The sequence below is a fragment of the Oryza glaberrima genome, chromosome 9 (assembly GCF_000147395.1).
Source record: "Oryza glaberrima chromosome 9, OglaRS2, whole genome shotgun sequence".
Taxonomy (NCBI): Eukaryota; Viridiplantae; Streptophyta; class Magnoliopsida; order Poales; family Poaceae; genus Oryza; species Oryza glaberrima.
In genome coordinates, this window is record NC_068334.1 from 21,448,593 (window position 1) to 21,468,771 (window position 20,179).

General features: G+C 43.5%; 2 protein-coding genes and 1 pseudogene across 3 annotated transcripts; all 3 read right to left on the reverse strand.

Moving 5' to 3' along the window:
• Nucleotides 1-2,620: 2,620 nt before the first annotated feature.
• LOC127783852 (uncharacterized) lies at nt 2,621-5,030 on the reverse strand. The gene is made up of 2 exons (XM_052310999.1): nt 3,728-5,030; nt 2,621-3,060 (listed from the first exon to the last, which is right to left on the reverse strand). Exons 1-2 carry the CDS (start codon nt 5,028-5,030, stop codon nt 2,882-2,884), a joined length of 1,482 nt encoding a protein of 493 aa, XP_052166959.1. The 3' UTR covers nt 2,621-2,881.
• A 997-nt stretch (nt 5,031-6,027) lies between these two features.
• On the reverse strand, nt 6,028-8,491 carry LOC127783579 (uncharacterized; annotated as a pseudogene).
• Nucleotides 8,492-12,684: 4,193 nt separating this feature from the next.
• Nucleotides 12,685-19,625, reverse strand: LOC127783577 (serine/threonine-protein kinase CTR1-like). 2 transcript variants are annotated; one of them, XM_052310765.1, is made up of 18 exons: nt 19,109-19,625; nt 18,671-18,969; nt 18,434-18,575; nt 18,062-18,165; nt 17,579-17,787; nt 17,266-17,364; nt 17,150-17,176; nt 16,800-17,018; nt 16,471-16,511; nt 16,283-16,351; nt 15,975-16,075; nt 15,778-15,862; nt 15,562-15,660; nt 14,779-14,847; nt 14,541-14,672; nt 14,254-14,348; nt 13,885-14,172; nt 12,685-13,094 (listed from the first exon to the last, which is right to left on the reverse strand). In XM_052310765.1, exons 1-17 carry the CDS (start codon nt 19,502-19,504, stop codon nt 14,076-14,078), a joined length of 2,283 nt encoding a protein of 760 aa, XP_052166725.1. In that variant the 5' UTR covers nt 19,505-19,625; the 3' UTR covers nt 12,685-13,094; nt 13,885-14,075. The 2 variants fall into 2 exon arrangements, with proteins under 2 accessions (XP_052166725.1, XP_052166726.1); XM_052310766.1 differs by lacking the exon at nt 17,150-17,176 and having other exon boundaries at nt 19,109-19,624.
• Between the last annotated feature and the right edge of the window lie 554 nt (nt 19,626-20,179).

The following is a 20,179-nucleotide window of genomic DNA, read 5'->3' on the forward strand; positions in this document are numbered from 1 at the left end:
CATTCAGCAACACCAAATAATTTGATATGCACAGACGCCGGCGCCTAAATATACACAATCTGATAAAAAAATACAGGCAAGCTAATCCTCTCGGGACTCAGAATGCCAGTTAATGACACCTGCAGGGCTTCACTACTGCTATTACCTAGAGGAAAGTTAAATGGGCGCTATATCGTACATTTGGCATTATGTTTACTTAAGACAACCCAAAAGGACAACAAGTTCAGTTTTCCATGCACAAAGCATATGCATTTGTTTTTCTTGTCATATTATATATTTCGGTCCACATCACAGCTCATAAACAGTGGCGGAGCCACCTCCTGGGTAGATCGGGCAACCGCTTGGGCTTCGCTGATATTGTCTCCACTATAAACAACAGTCGACACATATTACAATTTTTCGATCACCGAAAAATATTATTAGTCGCCCGGCTTGACAATTCAACCTTTAATCCAAATAGGCAGTTGCATGTTGGATCGAGCATTTATCAAATTCTTCTATAGCATATTCGTCCTAATGGCAAGTAGTAAGAAAAAACAGAACGCCAATAATGAGATGGCCTCTGTACATGAAGAAGAAATATAGGTGCAGTTGAAGCCTTTAACAAACATAGTGCTGAAATTGAGATGCAAGCATAAGCATCAGGTAAACAGACACATTAACAATGCAGCCATTTGGGTTTGCACTTCATCAGGCATTTGCTGTGTCAGTCAGGACCACTAAATATATGTAATTGCTTCCTTTCGATGCCACCCAACAAATATCCCATGGACAAGTAGGAGAGTATTTTTGACTGGATAGTTCATTTCTCTGTGAATGAATCACAATTCAATGTAAATTTATTCTGAATTGCAGATCTTTACCTTTGAAGATGGTAATATGGTGTCTTTGCCTTTGCCTTTGAAGAGTAATATGGTGTCTTTACCTTTGAAGAGTAATAGGAGAGTATCTTTGCCTTTGAAGAGTAATATGGTGTCTTTACCTGTTCTTGCAGATGGTTCTGGTGAGGAGCTTCTAGCATTGTCCATTGCAGTAGACAAAAATGAAGATCAGTGACCACCTACATTCATACGTCAGCACAGAATTAAACCATCAGTTAAAATAACCGATCATTGTAGAATGTATATCTAATTTTGTACTCACAACTTATCTTGTTGCATGCACCAGCACTACAGTACCGCCAGCATGTCCTAGTTAACCTCAGGCACCACCATCTCTGCCGGAAGCAAAAGCCATCAGATTCAATACTCTTTGCCACCCAAAGGACGTCACAGATCTAAGATTATACAGGAAGATTAGAAGGAAGATAGCTGCAATCCTGGGGGTTGCTCACATTAACAAGGATAAAAAGATCTAAAAAGTTCACCAAGGCACAAATCGTCATCCTTGATTCAGAAAAAAAATGTCTTGTTTGTAAATGAACTCTTATTTCAAAGAACCATTCACAAATCCTCATCCTTGATTCTGAACAACAGATATTGATAGATAATTTTTGCCTCGATCAGTAGTAGAATTCAGTTCAGTTACCGAATCAGCAGTGGAAGGGAAGACAAAACTCTTCAGAAGGTCATCAGTGTCAGCTTTACTTAAGAATGTATGATCGATAAAACACGTTGCTCCATTTCTTTTTCTTAATCTCTACGTATACGACAAGTATTTAATTGATGGGCAAGACCATGGCCAGAAGGCAACTCAGGTACTCCTCCCAGTCCTAGGTGGTATAATTCCATCTGTCGATCCAAACAGGTCTGAATTTGGTGGTTTCAGAGATGCAGGTCCAGGCATAGGTAGTTAGTGACAGAAGTGTCTGAAGTTTTTATTGGGCGAGCAACTTGATACGGCTCCAGAATTGACTGACAAACTGATCGGTTCATGGATATAAGTCATACAAGCAGGTACTCTACTAGTAGTAGTAGTATCAAATAAGCGTGCAATTCGTCAGAGAATCTAATAATTCTTTTTCTCGAACGCGCAAAAGGATTGCACGTCAATATATTAGAAGATAAGAATATTCATTACACAACGCATTAAGCTAGACCGACTTATGCCAAGAGAGGAGGGAAACAAAAAACTAAAGGAAAAAGACTCGGAAAGTACGACTCCAACTAGCGGGAAGAGAATCTAATAATTCCAATTAAACCAAAGCCATGGTATTATCTGATGAGGTCGAACATACAATTTACTAGCAAGGCCATGAATGCTGCAAGATACTAATCAGATAATTATCGCTGTAAACAATACAATATATGATCGAGTGAAGCTGCTAAGATAATTCCTGGGTGTTGGCTTTTGTGGTTGATGATCCTACTCCAGTCAAGGTGTTGTGCTAGGTGTCCTCATCAGTTTGCATCTTCAAGTTTGTTCCATTCAAAAGTTCTGATAAAACATACCCCATCTGTCCCAAAATATAATAATCTAGTACTCAATTAAACACCACCTAGAATTATGGACAGACCTGTTGATTGCCAGGCCATCCAGGGCATAACAAATGTTGATTGCAGTCAGCCGATTTCAGATTCACAATTCACATTCTCAGAAAACGAAAAGCTGCGAGGAAACCAAATTGCAGAAGAAAAATAATAGGACCTGAGACGCCCAACTCTACCAGGAGGCACGCATCCATAAAGTGTGAGCAATTTGACACCAGCTAGAGGACCATACGGTTTACAACCTCGCTACATTGATAAGAAATAAACAGGGGCATAAACAAGAGCACACTCTTAAGATTGTGCTACAGATACAACTATTCATCCTTGCTACAAAATACTAGCAATAGCCCCCTCATATAAGTTACTCATAGGACAGATAAAACAGTAGATAATCTAGCCATAAGTTAACACAACACCAAGGCATGAAGATGCATCACACTTATCCATGCCCCTCATCCAAAAAACATGTCCAAGTCCAAATCCATGTTATCCTCTTTATCATCCATACTTGTTCCAGAATTTTGTTGATCTCCACCTTTCCAAGAGGGATTAGACAGCACCACACGGGTCTGCTTCTTGTGAGAAGGCACGGTCAACATAACCCCTCGTCGTTTCAGGTTACCCTTTAAACCTGCAGCCAGCAAAATATTAAGTGAAAACCGGCTCAATGACAACTAAACAGTAGCTCTCATATATATATCCTTCCCCTCTAAAATTCCATAGCAAAACAATCAACCTAGGTGACATGCACTTTCTGTGAAAGCACATGGTCATGATGCAGTTTTTGTTTCCACCATCTGTTTGTTAGGTAACATTTTGCGATTATAGAGAAAGGCATCCATTTTACAGTCATATATGCACAGCCATTTAACTGGGCATTGGTCATAAACCCCATTCTGTTTCATGATTCCCTGCCTGTACATACGTTATATCTATGTAATATGTTTATTAGCTCACTGAAGTGTTCCAAGACAGCTGTGTCAAGTATTTTGTTAACACCAGACAAGTAGCGTTCTGAACTTGATTATCATCAGCGGCATAGAAACAATGAGTATCATGTCCTACAGTAATGTCCCCTTGTTCTTGTTAGTAAAGACAAAGGCACATGTTTCCAATTGATTAGCACATACATATGCATCAATCTAATTGATTTAATATAACTATCAATTATAACTTACAGGTTTAATATTTCTGAAAGCAAGCAGGAGTATCAATTAAAACTTGTAGGTCATGATGGCTAGCAATGCAACGGATGGCAGAATTAGTTAGGGGATGCGCCGGTAGAACACATAAATTACCTGGAGCCGTAGGAAGATAGTCTGATATCCTAGTGCTTATGTAGGCAGAGCTAATGCCAAGAGTTCTTCCTGCGCCAAACTCGGCCACATCTTTTAGCCTCTTGTTCTTCATGTCAACAGCAAGCACCCATGCATTCTGGTCGTCCCAGAGGTCGACCTTAGCCATGAAGCAAACAATGTCATCAGAGTGCAAGCTGAGCTTTGGAAGGCCCACGTGAAGTCTCTCCAAGGTTTGCTGAGGTGTGCCAAGCTTAGGCAGCAACTCAAAATTCATGGTGTTGTGATCAACAGCAAGATGAGAGGCAGAGATTTGGCAGTCGTGGCGCCAACCTTGCTTCCAAGGATTGGTGGGTGGTGCACTCCAAGTGGCAGCAACCCAGCCTTGAGAGGCGTAGGTGCCGTTGATAGTGGAGCCTGGCCTGACATGAACCTGCATCTCGATGTACTTGATCCGACCTTGGACAAGAGCAAAGTCCCGAAGTGGCCCTGGACAGCCTACTATCATGTCGTCTTTGTGCTCGAGTGGTGGCGGCAGCGGGAGGTAGCGGAGCTCAGCGGTGTCGCGGAGAAGGTCGCAGAAGAGAATGCCATCGTTGATGTCGACCCAGCCCATGGTTCCGGCTTCACCACCAACCGTGATGACCTTGCTAGTGACATGGCTAAATGATGGATCGAAGACCAAACCATGGATGGAGAGCGGATGGCAGGTCCAAGCATCTGCACCAGAGCGGTAGAGATGGAGGACATAGTCAAGATCACCTCGTTTGAAGGCGCTACAGAGCGCGGCGACGATGTAGGTGCCATCATCAAGGCAGCGCAGGATGCCAACCTGTTTGTCGATGAACCTGTTGTCGAGGAGGACAGGGGGCGGGATCAAGCTCAGTTTCGGGGCGGTGGAAGAAGCGTGGTAGATGAAGTAATCTTGGCGGCTGGTTTTGAAGCTGTCGTCCCGGGGCCCTAAGGCGAGGCGGAGGAGGACGAGGTCAGCCTCGGTGGCGATGATGGTGGGCTCGGCGGCGAACTTGTGGGGATCCAATCCAGGGCAGTGGACGCACATGTAGGAGACGCGCGGCGGGGGCGCCGCCCAGAAGGATACCTCGATGGGGTGGCCGCTCCTGGTCCTGGACGTGGCGGTGGTGGCGTTGCCGTGGTTGGTGGCGATGTAGGCATCGCATTCGAGGAGGACCCAAGGTGGTGTCGTCATCGCCGCAGTAGCTACGTGGGTCGGCGGCCGGAGGGACTCATCCATGATGGTCTTCTCCTCCCAATCCGACCACCCATCACTCTCATCTCCAGTACCCATCGCTATATATGCAGCTACTATCTACTTAACCTCTGGGTGAATTTATCAATCTTTTCCTATCTAATCTGATCTAACGACACGTATATATATGTACACATACCTTCCGTTGTGGTTTTGGGTGAGGAGGGAGGAGATGAAGAAATCGGATCGGACTGGGGAATTTAGGGAGAACGGAGTGTGACCTCGGTCGCCGTGCTGTGCTCTCGTCGGTTGAATTCAATTGCCCGTTAAAAGGCCGGCCTGCTAAAAAGAAGGCCCGCATATGCTACTAGCCATTTTTTGAGGGAAAAAGTACACCCAAGGTCCCTCAACTCGTCCCCCAACCACAAAACTAGATATCCGGCATCCCTTAACTAATCAAAACTAGTTATAATAAGTCCTTCGGTGGTTTTTGACCCCGGTTTTATTATATGAGGCGGTTGAGTCAACGTGGGACAGCAAGGCATAAGTCCAAGTCCATGTTATCTTCTCCATCACTCATACTTGTTCTAGAATCCTGTTGATCTCCACCTTTCCAAGAGGGAGGAGACGGATACACCACACGGGTCTGCTTCTTGTGAGAGGGTACAGTCAACACAACGCCTTGTCGTTTTAGGCTACCCTTTATACCTGCAGCCAGCAAAATATTTAGTGACAAATAAGAAACTGGCTCAATGACAAGTAAATAGTAGCTCTGATCTCTATCATTTTCCTATAATAAAATGCCATAGCGAAACAACCAACCTAGGTGATGTGCTCTTTCTGTGAAAGTAGCATAAGTCAGTTTTTGTTTCCACCATCTGTTTGTTAGGTAATGTTTTGCAGTTATAGAAGGCGGCATCCATTTTAAAGTCATATATGTACTGCCATTTACTGGGCATTGCTCATAAATCCCATTCCCATTATTAATGATTTATTTGCCTGTATCCATTCCAGATACCTCAGCTCACCATAAGTGTTCCCAAGTCAGCTGTGTCAAGTGTCTTGTTAACACCAGAGAAATATTAGAATCCTGAACTGGAGTATCATGTGTCCCAATGCCATAGAAACAGGGCTATCATTCCCTACAGTGATGTCCCTTGTTGTTTTTTTTTTGAATGACTCGTACGAGACGGTGCGAAGTTCTATTAATAGAGCAGGAAAAAATTACAAGATTACAACCTAGAAAGGTCGTAATCAGGAAAAAGGAAAAAAGCCACCACCCACACACCGACATCGCCAACACACAAGCCCAGGAGAAGGCTAGCACCGGAACGGCCGCCGCTAAGCGTGACCAACCGCCACTAAACCAACAAAGGGACACAGACGAGATCGCCCCCCCAGGGGATGCCAAAACGACGTCTTCAAGAAGAGAAGCGACAGAAAAACCGCCGCCACCGTCCGTTGGAGCTCAAAGGAGCCAAGATTGGGCTTTCGCCCGGCAACCACCTTTGAGGGGTGAGACAGCACGACAACGCCCTCAGGAGGGGGAATGAACCATCGTTGTCAGTCCGGCCGAGACCAGACTAGGTTTTCACCCGCCGTCACCACCTGCAACTCCACGGCTGACACACCGATGCTCCACCACCACACAAGCTCTACCGACATGTGGAACCCCTGCACCGGCGTCCCCCGCCAGCCAGCCTTCGTGCGCCGAAGTTTGCGCCACTCCCACTGGCAACTCCTCCTCACACCTAGGTCGCCTCCTCCACCGCCGGCCGAGCCATTCGCGCCAAACCGGCCTCCTCCACTGGATGCGCCTCTCGCGCCATTCTGGCCTCCCTCCATCGGCCACGCCTCTCGCGCCAAGCCGGCCTCCATCTCCGCCGCCCACGCCGAGCCCACCTCCACTGGTTAGCAAAGACAAAAACATGTATTTTTTTCCAATTGGTTAGCCCATATATATGCATCGATCTAATAGGTTTGATATTCTTAGCAATTATAACTTCAGGTTTGCTATTTGTGAAAGCAGGCAAGGTTATGATGGTTAGCAACGGAACTGATCAGAGAGTTAGGGATGAACCAGTAGAACTAATAACTAATAATTACCTGGAGCCTTACGAAGATAATCTGATATGTTACTGCTCATGTAGGCGTAGCCAATGCCAAGGGTTCTTTCTGCACCAAACTCAGCCACATCTTTTAGTCTCTTGTTCTTCATGTCGACAGCAAGCACCCAAGCATCGTCGTCCCATTGGTCAACCTTGGCCATGAAGCAAACAATGTCATCAGAGTGCAAGCTGAGCGTTGGATGACCGACATGAAGTCTCTCCAAGGTTGGCTGAGGTGTGCCTTGGTCATCGAAAAGCTTAGGCAGCAACTCAAAATTCATCTTGCTGTCATCAACAGAGATATCGGAAGCAGTGATTTTGCAGTCCTGGCGCCAACCATGCTTCCAGGGATTGGCGTGTGGTGCAGTCCAGGTGGCAGCAGTCCAACCTTGAGAGATGAAGGTGCCATTGATGATGGAACCTGGCCTGACATGAAGCCGCGTCTCGATGAACTTGATCCGACCTTGGACAAGGGCAATGTCACGATGAGGCCTTGGAGAGCTTGTTAACGAGTTGTTGGGGCTGAGCGGCGGCGGCAGGGGGAAGTAGCGGAACTTAGTGCTGTCGCGGAGAAGGTCGCAGAAGAGAATACCACGGTAGAGGTCGACCCAGCCCATGGTGCCCGCTGTCCCTCCAATGGTGATCGTCTTGGTATTGACATGGGCAAATGATGGGTCGACCAGGCCATGGAGGGAAATTGGATGGCAGGTCAAGCATCATCGCCGGAGCGGTAGATGTGGAGGTCGTACTCAAAGTATCCTGATTCGAAGGTGTTACAGAGTGCAGCAACAATGTAATCAGGAGAGGCGCAGCAGCGCAGGAGGCCAAGCTCGTGGTCGATGAACCTGTCGATGGGAGGGGGCGGGAGCAAGGTGAGTTTCGGGGTTGGGGTGGTGGCCTGGTAGACGAAGTAGTCATGGAAGCTGCTCTTGAAGCGGATGTTCCGGCGCCCCATGGCGACGCGGATGAGGAGGAGGTCGGCCTCCGCGGCGATGATGGTGGGCTCGGTGGCGAACTTCTTGGGGTCCAATCCAGGGCAGTGGACGCATATGTAGGAGACGCGCGGCGGAGGCGCCGTCCACAAGGATACCTCGATGGGGTGGCCGCTCCTGGTCTCGGACGTGGCGGTGGTGGCGTTGCGGTGGTTGGCCATGAAGGAACGGATGTCGAGGAGGACCCAAGGTGTAGTCGCCGCCGCAGCCGCGGCGCCGTGGGCCGGCGGCTGCAGGGATTCCTCCATGATCGTCCTCTTCGACCAGTCATCGCTCTCGCCTCCAGCCATGCTGCTACGCCTACCTCCGACTCTGACGGTTTCCCCGGAATTTAATTCTACACCTTGTGCATTAGGGATCCGGAGGAGGGAGATGGAGTGGAGTCGAATTGGATCGGGGGAGGAAGAGTTTGGATAGGGTGGGGGATTTGGGGAACTGATCGAGTGAGGAAGAAGATGAGCGCAAACAGATTGATTTTTTTAAAAAAAAAAACTGGAAGAAGATTGATATTTGTATGTTAAATTACAGTTAAATTTCACCTAAAATATGAATAAATTGATTTCTTCAAATGTTATATATGTAATCATATATCTAGATTTGTCGATTTGTAAAGTTAAAAATACCCCCGCTCTATTAAATCTTGGATCTATAGAGCTATGCTAAAAGAGAGCCTAGTACTACAATCTTTATTTAGGATTTTAATAAAAAATATGCAAAGGGATTAAATATAAGGGTGTATCTAACAACTAACAAGTAGATTTTCCAGTTTATTGGTTCAGTTTTGTAAATAAAAAAAAAACCACTCCAGTTCTAAGAAACGCAAACCAAAAAATTGTCCTAAAAAATGGACAAACCAAGGCAGAGTGCACACTTGATTGGATGAGGTGTAATTCCTCCGTGTTAGAGCTTGTAATTGATGATCATAGTCTAGTCATGGTGCTGTGCTAGGTGTGGCCTCATCAGTTTACATTTTCCTGTTTGTTCAGTTCAAAAGTTCTGATAAAACATACTCACCCTAATACTCGATTAGACACGATCTAATACTCCCACCATTTCTAAATATTTAATACCATTGATTTTTTAAAATATATTTGACCGTTCGTCTTATTAAAAAATTTAAATAATTATTACTACCTTCATATTTTAATGTATGACGCCGTTCACTTTTTGTCTAACGTTTGACCATTCGTCTTATTCAAAAAAAATTATGTAATTATTATTTATTTTATTATGACTTGATTCGTCATCAAATGTTCTTTAAGCATGACATAAATATTTTCATATTTGCAAAAATTTTTGAATAAAACGAATAGTCAAACGTTGATCGAAAAGCCAACGGCGTCATACAGGGAGTAATTCTTTTCCTATCATTTGATTTATTGTTAAATATACTTATATGTATACATGTAGTTTTACATATTTCACAAAAAAATTAAATAAAACGAACAGTCAAACATGTGCTAAAAAGTTAACGGTGTCAAATATTTAGAAACGGAGGGAGTTCTATGAATCTAAACAGAACCATTGATTGCCCAACACATAACAAATGATGATTGCAGTCTGCCGATTTTAGATTCTTCATTCACATTGACAGAAAACCAAATTGCAGCAGAAAAATAATCGGACTTAAGAAGCCCAACGCTGCTAGGGGGCACACATCCATAAATTGTGAGCAATTTGACACCACCAAGGACTGTACGGTTTACAACCTCGCTACATTGATAAGAAACGAACAGGGGCATAAACAAGACTATTCATCTGCTCTACAAAATACCAGCAGTACCCCTCATAAATAGACCTGATAAAACAGTAGATAATCTAGTCATAAGTTAACTGAAGATGCACCACACTTAACTTAACCATGCCCCTCATCCAAAAAACATGTCCAAGTCCAAGTCCATGTTATCCTCTCCATCATCCATACTAGTTCCAGAATTCTGTTGATCTCCACCTTTCCAAGAGGGAGTAGACAGATGAACCATACGGGTCTGCTTCTTGTGAGAGTGTACGGTGAACACAACCCCTTGTCGTTTTAGGTTACCCTTTATACCTGCAGCCAGCAAAATATTTAGTGAAAACCGGCTCAATTACAACTAAATAGTAGCTCTCATATCTACCCTTTCCCTCTAAAATTCCAAAGCAAAACAATCAACCTAGGTGACATGCCCTTTCTGTGAAAGCACATGGTCATGATGCAGTTTCCGTTTCCACCATCTATTTGTCATGTAACATTTTGTGATTATTGAAGGCGGAATCCATTTTACAGTCGTATATGTACTGCCATTTTACTGGGCATTGCTCATAAATCCCATTCCCTTCAATGATTTATTTGCATGTATCTCAGGTTGTATGTATGTAATATGTTTTATCAGCTGAGAAAAGGTGTTCCCAAGTCAGGTGTGTCAAGTAAATTGTTAACACCAGAGAAATATTAGCATCCTGAACTGGAGTATCATGTACACCCAATGCCATAGAAACAGGGGCATCATGCCCTACAGCAATGTCCCTTGTTCTTGTGAGCAAAGACAAAAACAGATGTTTCCAATTGATTAACCCACATATATATATATATATATATATATATATATATATATATATATATATATATATATATATATATATATATATATATGCATGTGCATCAATTTAATAGGTTTGGTATTATTGTCAATTATAACTTATTACAGGTTTGCTATTTGTGAAAACAGGCAAGATTATGATGGTTAGCAGTGGACGGACCACGGAAATAGGAAGGAACAAGTAGAACAAAAACGAAAAACAATTACCTGGAGCCGTACGAAGATATTCTGATATCTTACTGCTGATGATGTAGGCCAAGCTAATGCCAAGAGTTCTTTCAGCGCCAAACTGAGCCACATCTTTTAGCCTCCTGTTCTTCATGTCGACAGCAAGCACCCAAGCATGGTCGTCCCATTGGTCGACCTTGGCCATGAGGCAAACAATGTCATTGGATTGCAAGCTGAGCGTTGGATGGCCCACGTGAAGTCTCTCCAAGGTTTGCTGAGGTGTGCCCTGTTGGTGATCCGAGAGCTTAGGCAGTAACTGAAAATTCATGGTGTTGGCATCAACAGAGAGATCGGAAGCAGAGAGGTTGCAATCCTGGCGCCACCCTTGCTTCCAAGGATTGGTGGCTGGTGCACTCCAAGTGGCAAGAGTCCAACCCTGAGAGATGTATGTGCCGTTGGTGATGGAGCCTGGCTTGACATGAATTCGCATCTGGGTGAAGTTGAATCGACCTTGGACAAGAGCAATGTCGCGGCTAAACCTTGGACATCCTGTCAGCTTGGTGTGTGCACTGAGTCTGAGTGGTGGCGGCAGCGGGAAGTAGCGGAGGAGCAGAGGGGTGTGTGGGCAGGGAAGAAGGTCGCAGAAGAGAATGGCACGGTGGAGGTCGACCCAGGCCATGGTGCCAGCTTCCCCTCCAACCGTGATGGTGTTGGTATTGACATGGGTGAATGATGTTGGATCGACCAAACCATGGAGGGAGAGTGGATGGGAGGTCCAAGCATCTGCGCCGGCGCGGTAGATGTGCAGGGCGTACTCCAGGTACCCTGATTGGAAGGTGTTACAGAGCGCGGCGACGATGTAGGCGACGGAGCCGCAGCAGCGGAGGAGGCCAACCTCGCGGTCGAAGAAGCTGCAGATAGCAGCAGGGTGCGGGATCAAGCGCAGCGAGGGGGTGGGGGTTGTGGCCTGGTACATGAACAAGTCGCTACATTTGGTATTGAAGCAGTTGCCGCGAGGGCCAATGGTGACGCGGACGAGGACGAGGTCGGCCTCCGTGGCCATGATGGTGGGCTCGGTGGCGAACTTGTAGGGATCCAATCCAGGACAGTGGACGCACATGTGGGAGACGCGCGGCGGAGGCGCCGTCCAGAAGGATACCTCGATGGGGTGGCCGGTGCTGGTCTTGGACGTGGCGGTGGTGGCGTTGCCGTGGTGGTTGGAGTTGGAGATGAAGGCGACGTAGGCATCGTTCGTTTAGGGGTGATATGGGAGATTGGCTTTCGTTTTCCGCGCGCACGCTTTTCAAACTACTAAACGGTGTGTTTTTTACAAAAAATTTCTATAGGAAAGTTGCTTTAAAAATCATATTAATCCATTTTTGAAATTAAAATAGTTAATACTCAATTAATCATGAGCTAATGGCTCACCTCGTTTTGCGTATCTTCCTAATCTCCTCAATCTCCTTCTCCTCGAACACTCCCGTAGTCGAGGAGGACCCAAGAGCTTGGTGTGGTCGCGGCAGTAGCGGCATGGCCATGGGTCGGCGGCCGCAGCGACGCGTCCATGATGTTCCTATCCAACGCCTCCCACTCCTCGCTCTCACTCTCATCTCCTCCCATGATCAATCAATCTTAGTAATTGTTATTATATCAATCGCCGACGACTCCGGGGTTATTATCTAGGAGTAGCACTCACCTTCACCTTGGGGAATCATTCGGGATCGGATTGGGAGAGGCGGGGGATTTGGAAAGCGGAGTCGCCGGATTGAGGAGGGACAGTGGCGGCCGACAAGGAACACAATTCTCCGCCCAACGAGACAGTCCAAATATTTGGCCTCCGACGAACCCACAAGTTCCGCCTGTGATTATCCGCCAAATATTGCACCGCCTCACAGGTAGTACAAACTGAGCATTAAACTAAACATGTTAGTAAAAATGAAACAACACAGTGCATTACAACAAGCAATACACATGTAGGAGCACTAGTACAGCATATGTACAGTACTACCTGCTCTAGGATAGTGTAAGCCAAAAAAAAAAAACCTCTTTACTTTCATCATGGCTAACTGCAGTCAACATTATACATAGACATCTAGGAGAGACTAGAATTTACAGTCAGGATCCTCAAGTTTGATGAACCTCCCAGCATGCATTTCCAATATGTGATTCAGCTACCAACACAGGGAAGGATGACGTTCTTATCAAAGGTTGCTGCCAGTCGGAGATCTCTATCAGTAAAGGATGCAGACAAGTGAAGTGCTGCATCTCATGGATAACTTGGCCAACCAGATGTTCATACAAGGAATATCAACAGATCTGCAATTAGCAACAAGGTCAAAATTACGAACTCTTAAATAAAGGTGACCCAGTAGGCAAGCACACACTCCATTGAACTATACATAGAAATCCTTTTGTTCTATTATGAGCTGACAGTCGCCACAAACAAGCCATTCTGAACAGAACTTAGTTTGGCCAGCAACCGGCAACCGGACAGAATAATTCTAAATTTACATATGTAAAAATTAATATATTTTTTATTTAAATCCATATCATTCTGGCCAGTTAATACCCCGTAACCTGTCCCTGGCTCCGGACCATAACAAGCCAGTAACTGCCATGCTTAACATAACTAATGCTATCAGTTTAGAATCAGAAAACAGCAACGCCGTGTAAATTCAAATAATGACACCCAAAGTCAACGGTACTGTAGTCTCACTCAGATATATTACTAACAGCAACAGCACTCAGCTTGGACAAAACAAATTTTATATGTGCACTGAAGAGTTAGAACACATTATAATTGGAATATTGGACGGATCAGCGAATTAGACAGCAGACACCGTTTGATACATATTAACTCATCCGTTTGTTTTCAATGTGTCTATACAGATTGGGGAATACGATAAAATTGAGACTGAAGGATATGACGAGATAACAAAGACTGTCCAGTTCAATGGTTGCGAATGATACAATTTATCACTAATCAGCAAGTCTGCATTCAATTGAAACCAAAACCTTATTTAAGCTCAATTCGCTGATGTGGTACCAATGCAAGGTCTTGGTTATATATTTACATTGAAGGTAAACTCTGCAAGTAGCAACATACCTTGAAACCATGGACAGGAGTTGCCAGGTACGTTTTGTTTTGCTTGAAAAATGTAAATCAAGACTCCATTTTCTTAGCACCAAATAATGTGGTCAGAATTATCCAAGTATAAGCAAGTCAGATATTGAAAAACTTCTCCATGTTGATCTTATCAAGGCAAATCATGATATGACTCTTCAATATACAAATGGCTATGAGTCTGAACGAATCAACTGCGGCAGTGGAACCTTAATTAAAGATCTCAAACTATCCATAATATTAGCAAATGAAGGTCTCCGCCATGGCTCACTGTAACAGACAAAATTGCCGTTAGTCTCGCATGTCTTTGCGAATTGATTCATATACAAAAATAGATGGGTCAATGCATACTTCGCCCAGCACGACTCAATTAATGCAGCCACTTGAGGATTTAAATCTTTTGGGATATCAAGTCTCCTGCCTTTAAAGCCTACAGCAGCGACTACCTGCAGAAAAACATAGCATCATGTAAAATGTTAAAAGTTTTTTTTTAAAAAAAAAATGATCTGCATAACTTCAGTAGTATACTTGCTTCTAGATAAGAAAAATATGTTATGCATGCATTGAATGATACCAAGGACTAATTGCATCACTTCATCAGCATGGACACAAAAAATTAGATAGAAGGGAAAAATTACCTGGGCAGGATTCAGATTACACCATGGTTGTTGCATTGTCATAAGTTCCCATAGGATTACACCAAAACTGTAGACATCAGATTTCTCATTGGATGGTTCATCTCGGAGCACTTCAGGTGCCATCCATTCGGGCTAATATTTAAATGAAAAAAAATACAAGATAAGCCAAAGATGAATAACACTTTCAATGAAAAAGGGATTGAAGGATCAACTTCTGAAGAATGGAAATGGTACTTACAGTTCCAGCCAAAGACTTGGAGGACAAAAAGGTGTTGGCTTTTAGTCGTGAAAGGCCAAAGTCACATACCTACAAAAGTTGAAAGGGTGAAAGGTAAGTGAAAAATATTGGGATTTATTCAATAACATGTAGTGTGGACAGGAATAAGAAATTGGGATTAGATATGCTACAAACAAATCCATATAATGATTAATAATATTTAAAATGATCACCTTAGCAATCCACAAAATAGTTGCACTAACACAATCATCTCAGATACACCCTCTGAGGAGGAGAAAAAAAAGAAACATGCCTGAACATCACATACTATGTCAAGTCAATGGCTATGTTAGCATTTTTTTAGCACACTTACATACTTCCTTAAATATGTTTACAGAAAATCATGACTTATAAATATATATTTATCCATATTATTGAGTTTGCAGAAGCATCCTGCATTAAATGACTACAAGCTCCAAATACCCCCCCACCTCAATAGTAGAAGTGTTGTCCGTTATCAGTTAGCTGCCTATCAAATACTCACTAGAAGAACTCAATCCTTCTGCTCAGAAGGTAACAAGGAAAACATAAAAAAAAATATACAAGATTTAAAACGCATTAAAAATTGTGTACAGTACAGTAGTACAGCAAAAACCCAAAAGTTCACACAAATATCCATCACAAAAACTAACACCACAATTTCAGCAAGATCGACGTGATTTATAATCATCTACTCATGCACTCATAAAACATACTATCATATCCTGTCTAGCTGCAACCAGGTGTATAAGTTATGAAACATACTTTCACAGTATACTTCTTGTCAACTAGAAGATTTGGAGACTTCAAATCACGATGAACAATAGGAGGGCTACGTTTATGTAGATAGTTCATTCCCTTTGCCTGTCAAGCAACCAGAGATTACTTAAATAGTATGAATTCTTGTTTTGGGAGTTAAAAGTTCATGTGAAAGCAGGTAGACAAAAGTCACAAAAAAGAGAATATGAGATAATACAATACCACATCAAATGCCATGTTCAAGCGACGTCTTTCATCAAGAACTTCCTTCGCACCACTCCTGTGCAATAATTTGTACAAACTACCTCTGCAATGAAAAATGGCATCACTTGCTGGACACATTAAACTAGAGAACCAACTTGCTATCAAATGATTGAGATAATTTACGGAATAGCTTGAAGGCACATTCACATCCATACCTTGACAAGTATTCTGTAACTATTGATAGGTTGGGGGGCTCAGTAACAGCACCCATGAAAAGAACAATATTTGGATGTCTCAGGCTTTTCATTATTGCAACCTATAACAATGAGAAGAAACTCATAAGGTGAGTACTAAGGATGGGGATGCTCTATAAATGCATAAACACGGCCAGGGCACAACACATTGTGGCTAGTAGCCATTCATTCAAGAAGCATAATACTATTTTTCAGGAATGAAGAAACATAATACTGGAAATAGCAAGCTCAAAAGGCCTTTACCGCATCAAAGAAAAAGTTAAACAAACCTCTCTCATAAACTCCCTGAAGCGATCTGGATGAAAATCCTGCTCCATAAGTATCTTCACAGCAACATCCTATTCATTCCAATATTGAGTCCAAAACATTCAGCACAAAGGGCTCGTTTAGTTAAAAACACTGAACCATTAGGAATTCAGTGAGGATTATCAATAAATAAAACATGCAAAAGGCATACCGATCCATTCCAGTCAGCACGATGAACTGTTCCAAATGAACCTGTAAAGAAAGTAAGTCTATGAACATCACAAAGTTGTACATTTAGTAGTCAAGATACATGCAATTATGTTAAGTCAACCATAACACAAGTATGACTAAAATGCTAAGATTGCTGGTGCACTGAATTATATATATATATATATATATATATATATATATATATATATATATATATATATATGTATATATATGTATGTATGTATGTATGTATGAAAGAGCATAGAAAATGCTCTTTTATTTGGCAATGGGATAGAAATTCCTGAAATTTCAAATTTTATTTGCATGTACCTGCTCCAATCTTCTCCTTCAAAATCAATTCGTTCCATGGAATGATCAGATCATCCACAGCAAGTGAGAGATCACTGACTGTACTTCGTAAGTACTGATTCCCCTCTATTAATTTAAACTCTTTCTTTTTGTCAGCTTTCAAGTTGGAGGAAGTAATAAGCGGTAAAACTTCTCGGGGAGCCTCTGGCAGAATAGCATCCGAGCTTACAGCTGCTTGACCTACATAAAAAAAAATGACTCAAGACAAACACACACACACACACACACATCGAAGTATAGTGGTCATGCAACTGTTTATATCTTCGGACTTTCTAGCCTAGGCAGCAAAGTGATAATTTTGGAGTACATACTTTGTTGTGCCATTATATGGATATAAGCTGGTTCAGAAAAGAAGATATATTTAATAATAGTCAACAAAAGGAAACAGTTTGTTCACGAATCCCAGTAGATTGTCATGAGCTATCACCTTTTACTGGCACCCAGCTGCTCATAATGTCATCCCTTGTGTCATGCTTTCTAGTAGAATATGGTTGGTCCATAGCAACTGCCGCATTACTAGTAGCACCTGAAACATAAGAGATGTGGGATCTGTTTTACACCTGATAGACTGCATAGACCTAACTATCCTAGATGAGAAATTGAGAATCCTCTTTTTGGCCTATAACGAATTGCCAACTACTTCATGGAAAATTATATATGTGATGAAGCACTATTGACACTTAAACAGTGAAGAGATAAACTCAGAAAAAAGAAGTGATAAAAGTTATGAAGTTAAAAACCTGTGGAAGCTTCGTTAAATAAGAGATTGAGAGAGTGACAATCTGAGAAATACTGCTTGGCAACCGAGCTGAAATTTGATGTGATCTCCAGTGACCTAAATTTTGGAGGCCGGAGAGGTGAGGGCACTGATAGTGAGTAGGGTCCATTGACAAACGAATCAGGATCAGATAATTGGCCTGGATCCCCAATTAGATCAACCAAATACTCCCTGCCAAAATGAAAATATAAAGAAATATTTACGACATACACCAAGTCAATATCCTAGCAACCAATCAGCATTACAAAAATTACAGGTTGATATGACAAATATTCCATGTGGCACCAAAGCATAAGTTCATGGTTTATATTACAAGAACGCTTTGGTTACTATGTGACAGTAAGATCACCTGAGTAGAGAAATGCTGGTGTCTCAAAACTAGGTAATAGACAAGGTATTAAAGGGATACTCATTCACATATCTTCACAACTCACAAGGCATGTACCTTTCAAGCCCAAAGCGTACGAGGCAGGAGGTGGCATCATCACTTTTGCAGTATTTACAGCCCTTGACTACTCTGCATGGAACATTAACTTTATCTGCTAACATCTGCAATATACAGGCTTCAATAAGATATGACTCAAAACTCTCAAAGTAGGAAACACGTAAAATACAATTATGACTATTCATCCTTGCCAAGCTATGTATTGACGATTCTACATGAATTCTGACCGAGGAGAAATGTGATTAATCATTAGCTGCTAAATTTTGGCTGCAGTTCTGTTTTTCATTTGTGCAAATTTCAACAAATGGGCAAAGAGGAAAGTAACTTAACATACACACACACGGGAAAAAAAGAGAGAGAAGCCAAACATACTTTAAATAGCAAAGAGCGGTGTTTGCAGAAACCAATAGGTAACTTTCCCAGATGGAGAACGATAGACCCTGTACTTGACTTGATAGCATCACTGCACTCTTTCCAGCGTGGAAGAAAACTCTCTTCATTGGAGGTTGTACCCCTTGATGATTGAAACAAATAAATAGTATTAGAAACCACGGAAACAAGACGATACAAAGACACTTTTGATGAGTAGATTAGTTGTACAATACTCACCCCATTCTGGAAGACACAAGCTTGGCTAGCTGGTTTATCACATCCTTCATGTCAGCAGAACTGGACAAGAAGCTGGAAGCATAATTCTCGAGCATACCTAAATCGAAATCAGTTCTTCTATCGATGAGAATGGCTTGAATGGAAGAATCATCTGGGCGGACAGACTTGAGTGATTCAATAGAGGGTATGCGGTTCTCCTCGAGTAGATCAGTGCAGAGTGACCAGACAAAGGGGTCCATGCCATGAATCAAGTAAAAACCATCTGGTATGGTATTGCTGTACGATAACGAGCCATTGACCTGAAATGTTAAAAAGAGGACATCAAAGAGCTGCTAGGATGGGTCGGGTAGAGCAATCATGCATTGTGATCTCTAATCCAAATCGAGCAGCTATGTGTGTATATACGATTATTAGAAAGAAATAGATGGAGGTGATCACCCAGAAGCGATGCGATAGGGAATCGGCAGAAGGCGTCGGGGGCGGGAGCGGGAAGGGCCCGGTAGTGGCGGTGGCAGAGTGGCCGGGGTCGAGGAAGGCGGGGTCGGCGGCGGAGGCAGCGTCGGCGCAGAGGCGGAGCGCGAGGGCGAGCTGGAGCTGGTACGTCTCCTCGGCCTGCTGCGCCCAGCTCTTGCAGGGGGAGCCCCCGGGGGCCCCGGCGGCGGGGGCGGCGGCGGAAGGGAGGTGGAAGGGGAAGTCGCTGGAGGCGGAGAGGGAGCTGCCGGCGCCGTAGCTGCTGCCGCTGGACTGGCGCTGGAGCACGGCGGCGTCATCGGGGAACTGGGAGAGGAGGGAGTAGGAGGTGGTGCGGCGGCCGGCGACGGCGGGGAGGTCCATGGCGGCGGCGAAACCCTAGCCGTGGTGGTGGTGGTAGGTAATTTTGGTGGGAAATGCGTCGGGTCAGGTAGGGAGAGAGGCTGAGGCTGATCGAGGGGAATTGCGTCGCATCGATCGGTGGTGCCCCGTAAAGTGAGGAGGAGGAGAGGTGAAAGCCACCGCGCCCGGTCGCTGTTTGTCTAGTCGAATCGAATCGGATCGTGTCTCGCTCGGTCGGATCCCTCCCACAAAGACGTACGGCTGCGGTGCGGTCGCCTTGCAGGAGGCAGGGACGAACGGGTACGTGCAGTCACTCGCTGACTCTCTTCCAGGTTGTAATCCATCTTATATGAATTTGACACATAGATGTAGTAGTTTCAGAATAACAATGTGTACATTCCAATATGGGAAACTTGAAAATGAACTCATGTAACTGGAAAGCTAATCCCAACTTAACAAATTCAAATGCAGAGTGGAAATTTAGAAACGAGTTTTGCATTTGAGCAGGACAAATTCACCCCCATGGTATTGCACATTGTAAAAGAAGATGTTCAAAACACAGTATGAATATAATAACCCAGTGTAATTTGTGTTTTTTCGTCATCATTGTCAAGTGGATCCTATTTTCATGGACAGCTTGTATACCAGAAGCCATACTCCTACATGACAATTCAACTATCAATCTGATATACGCAA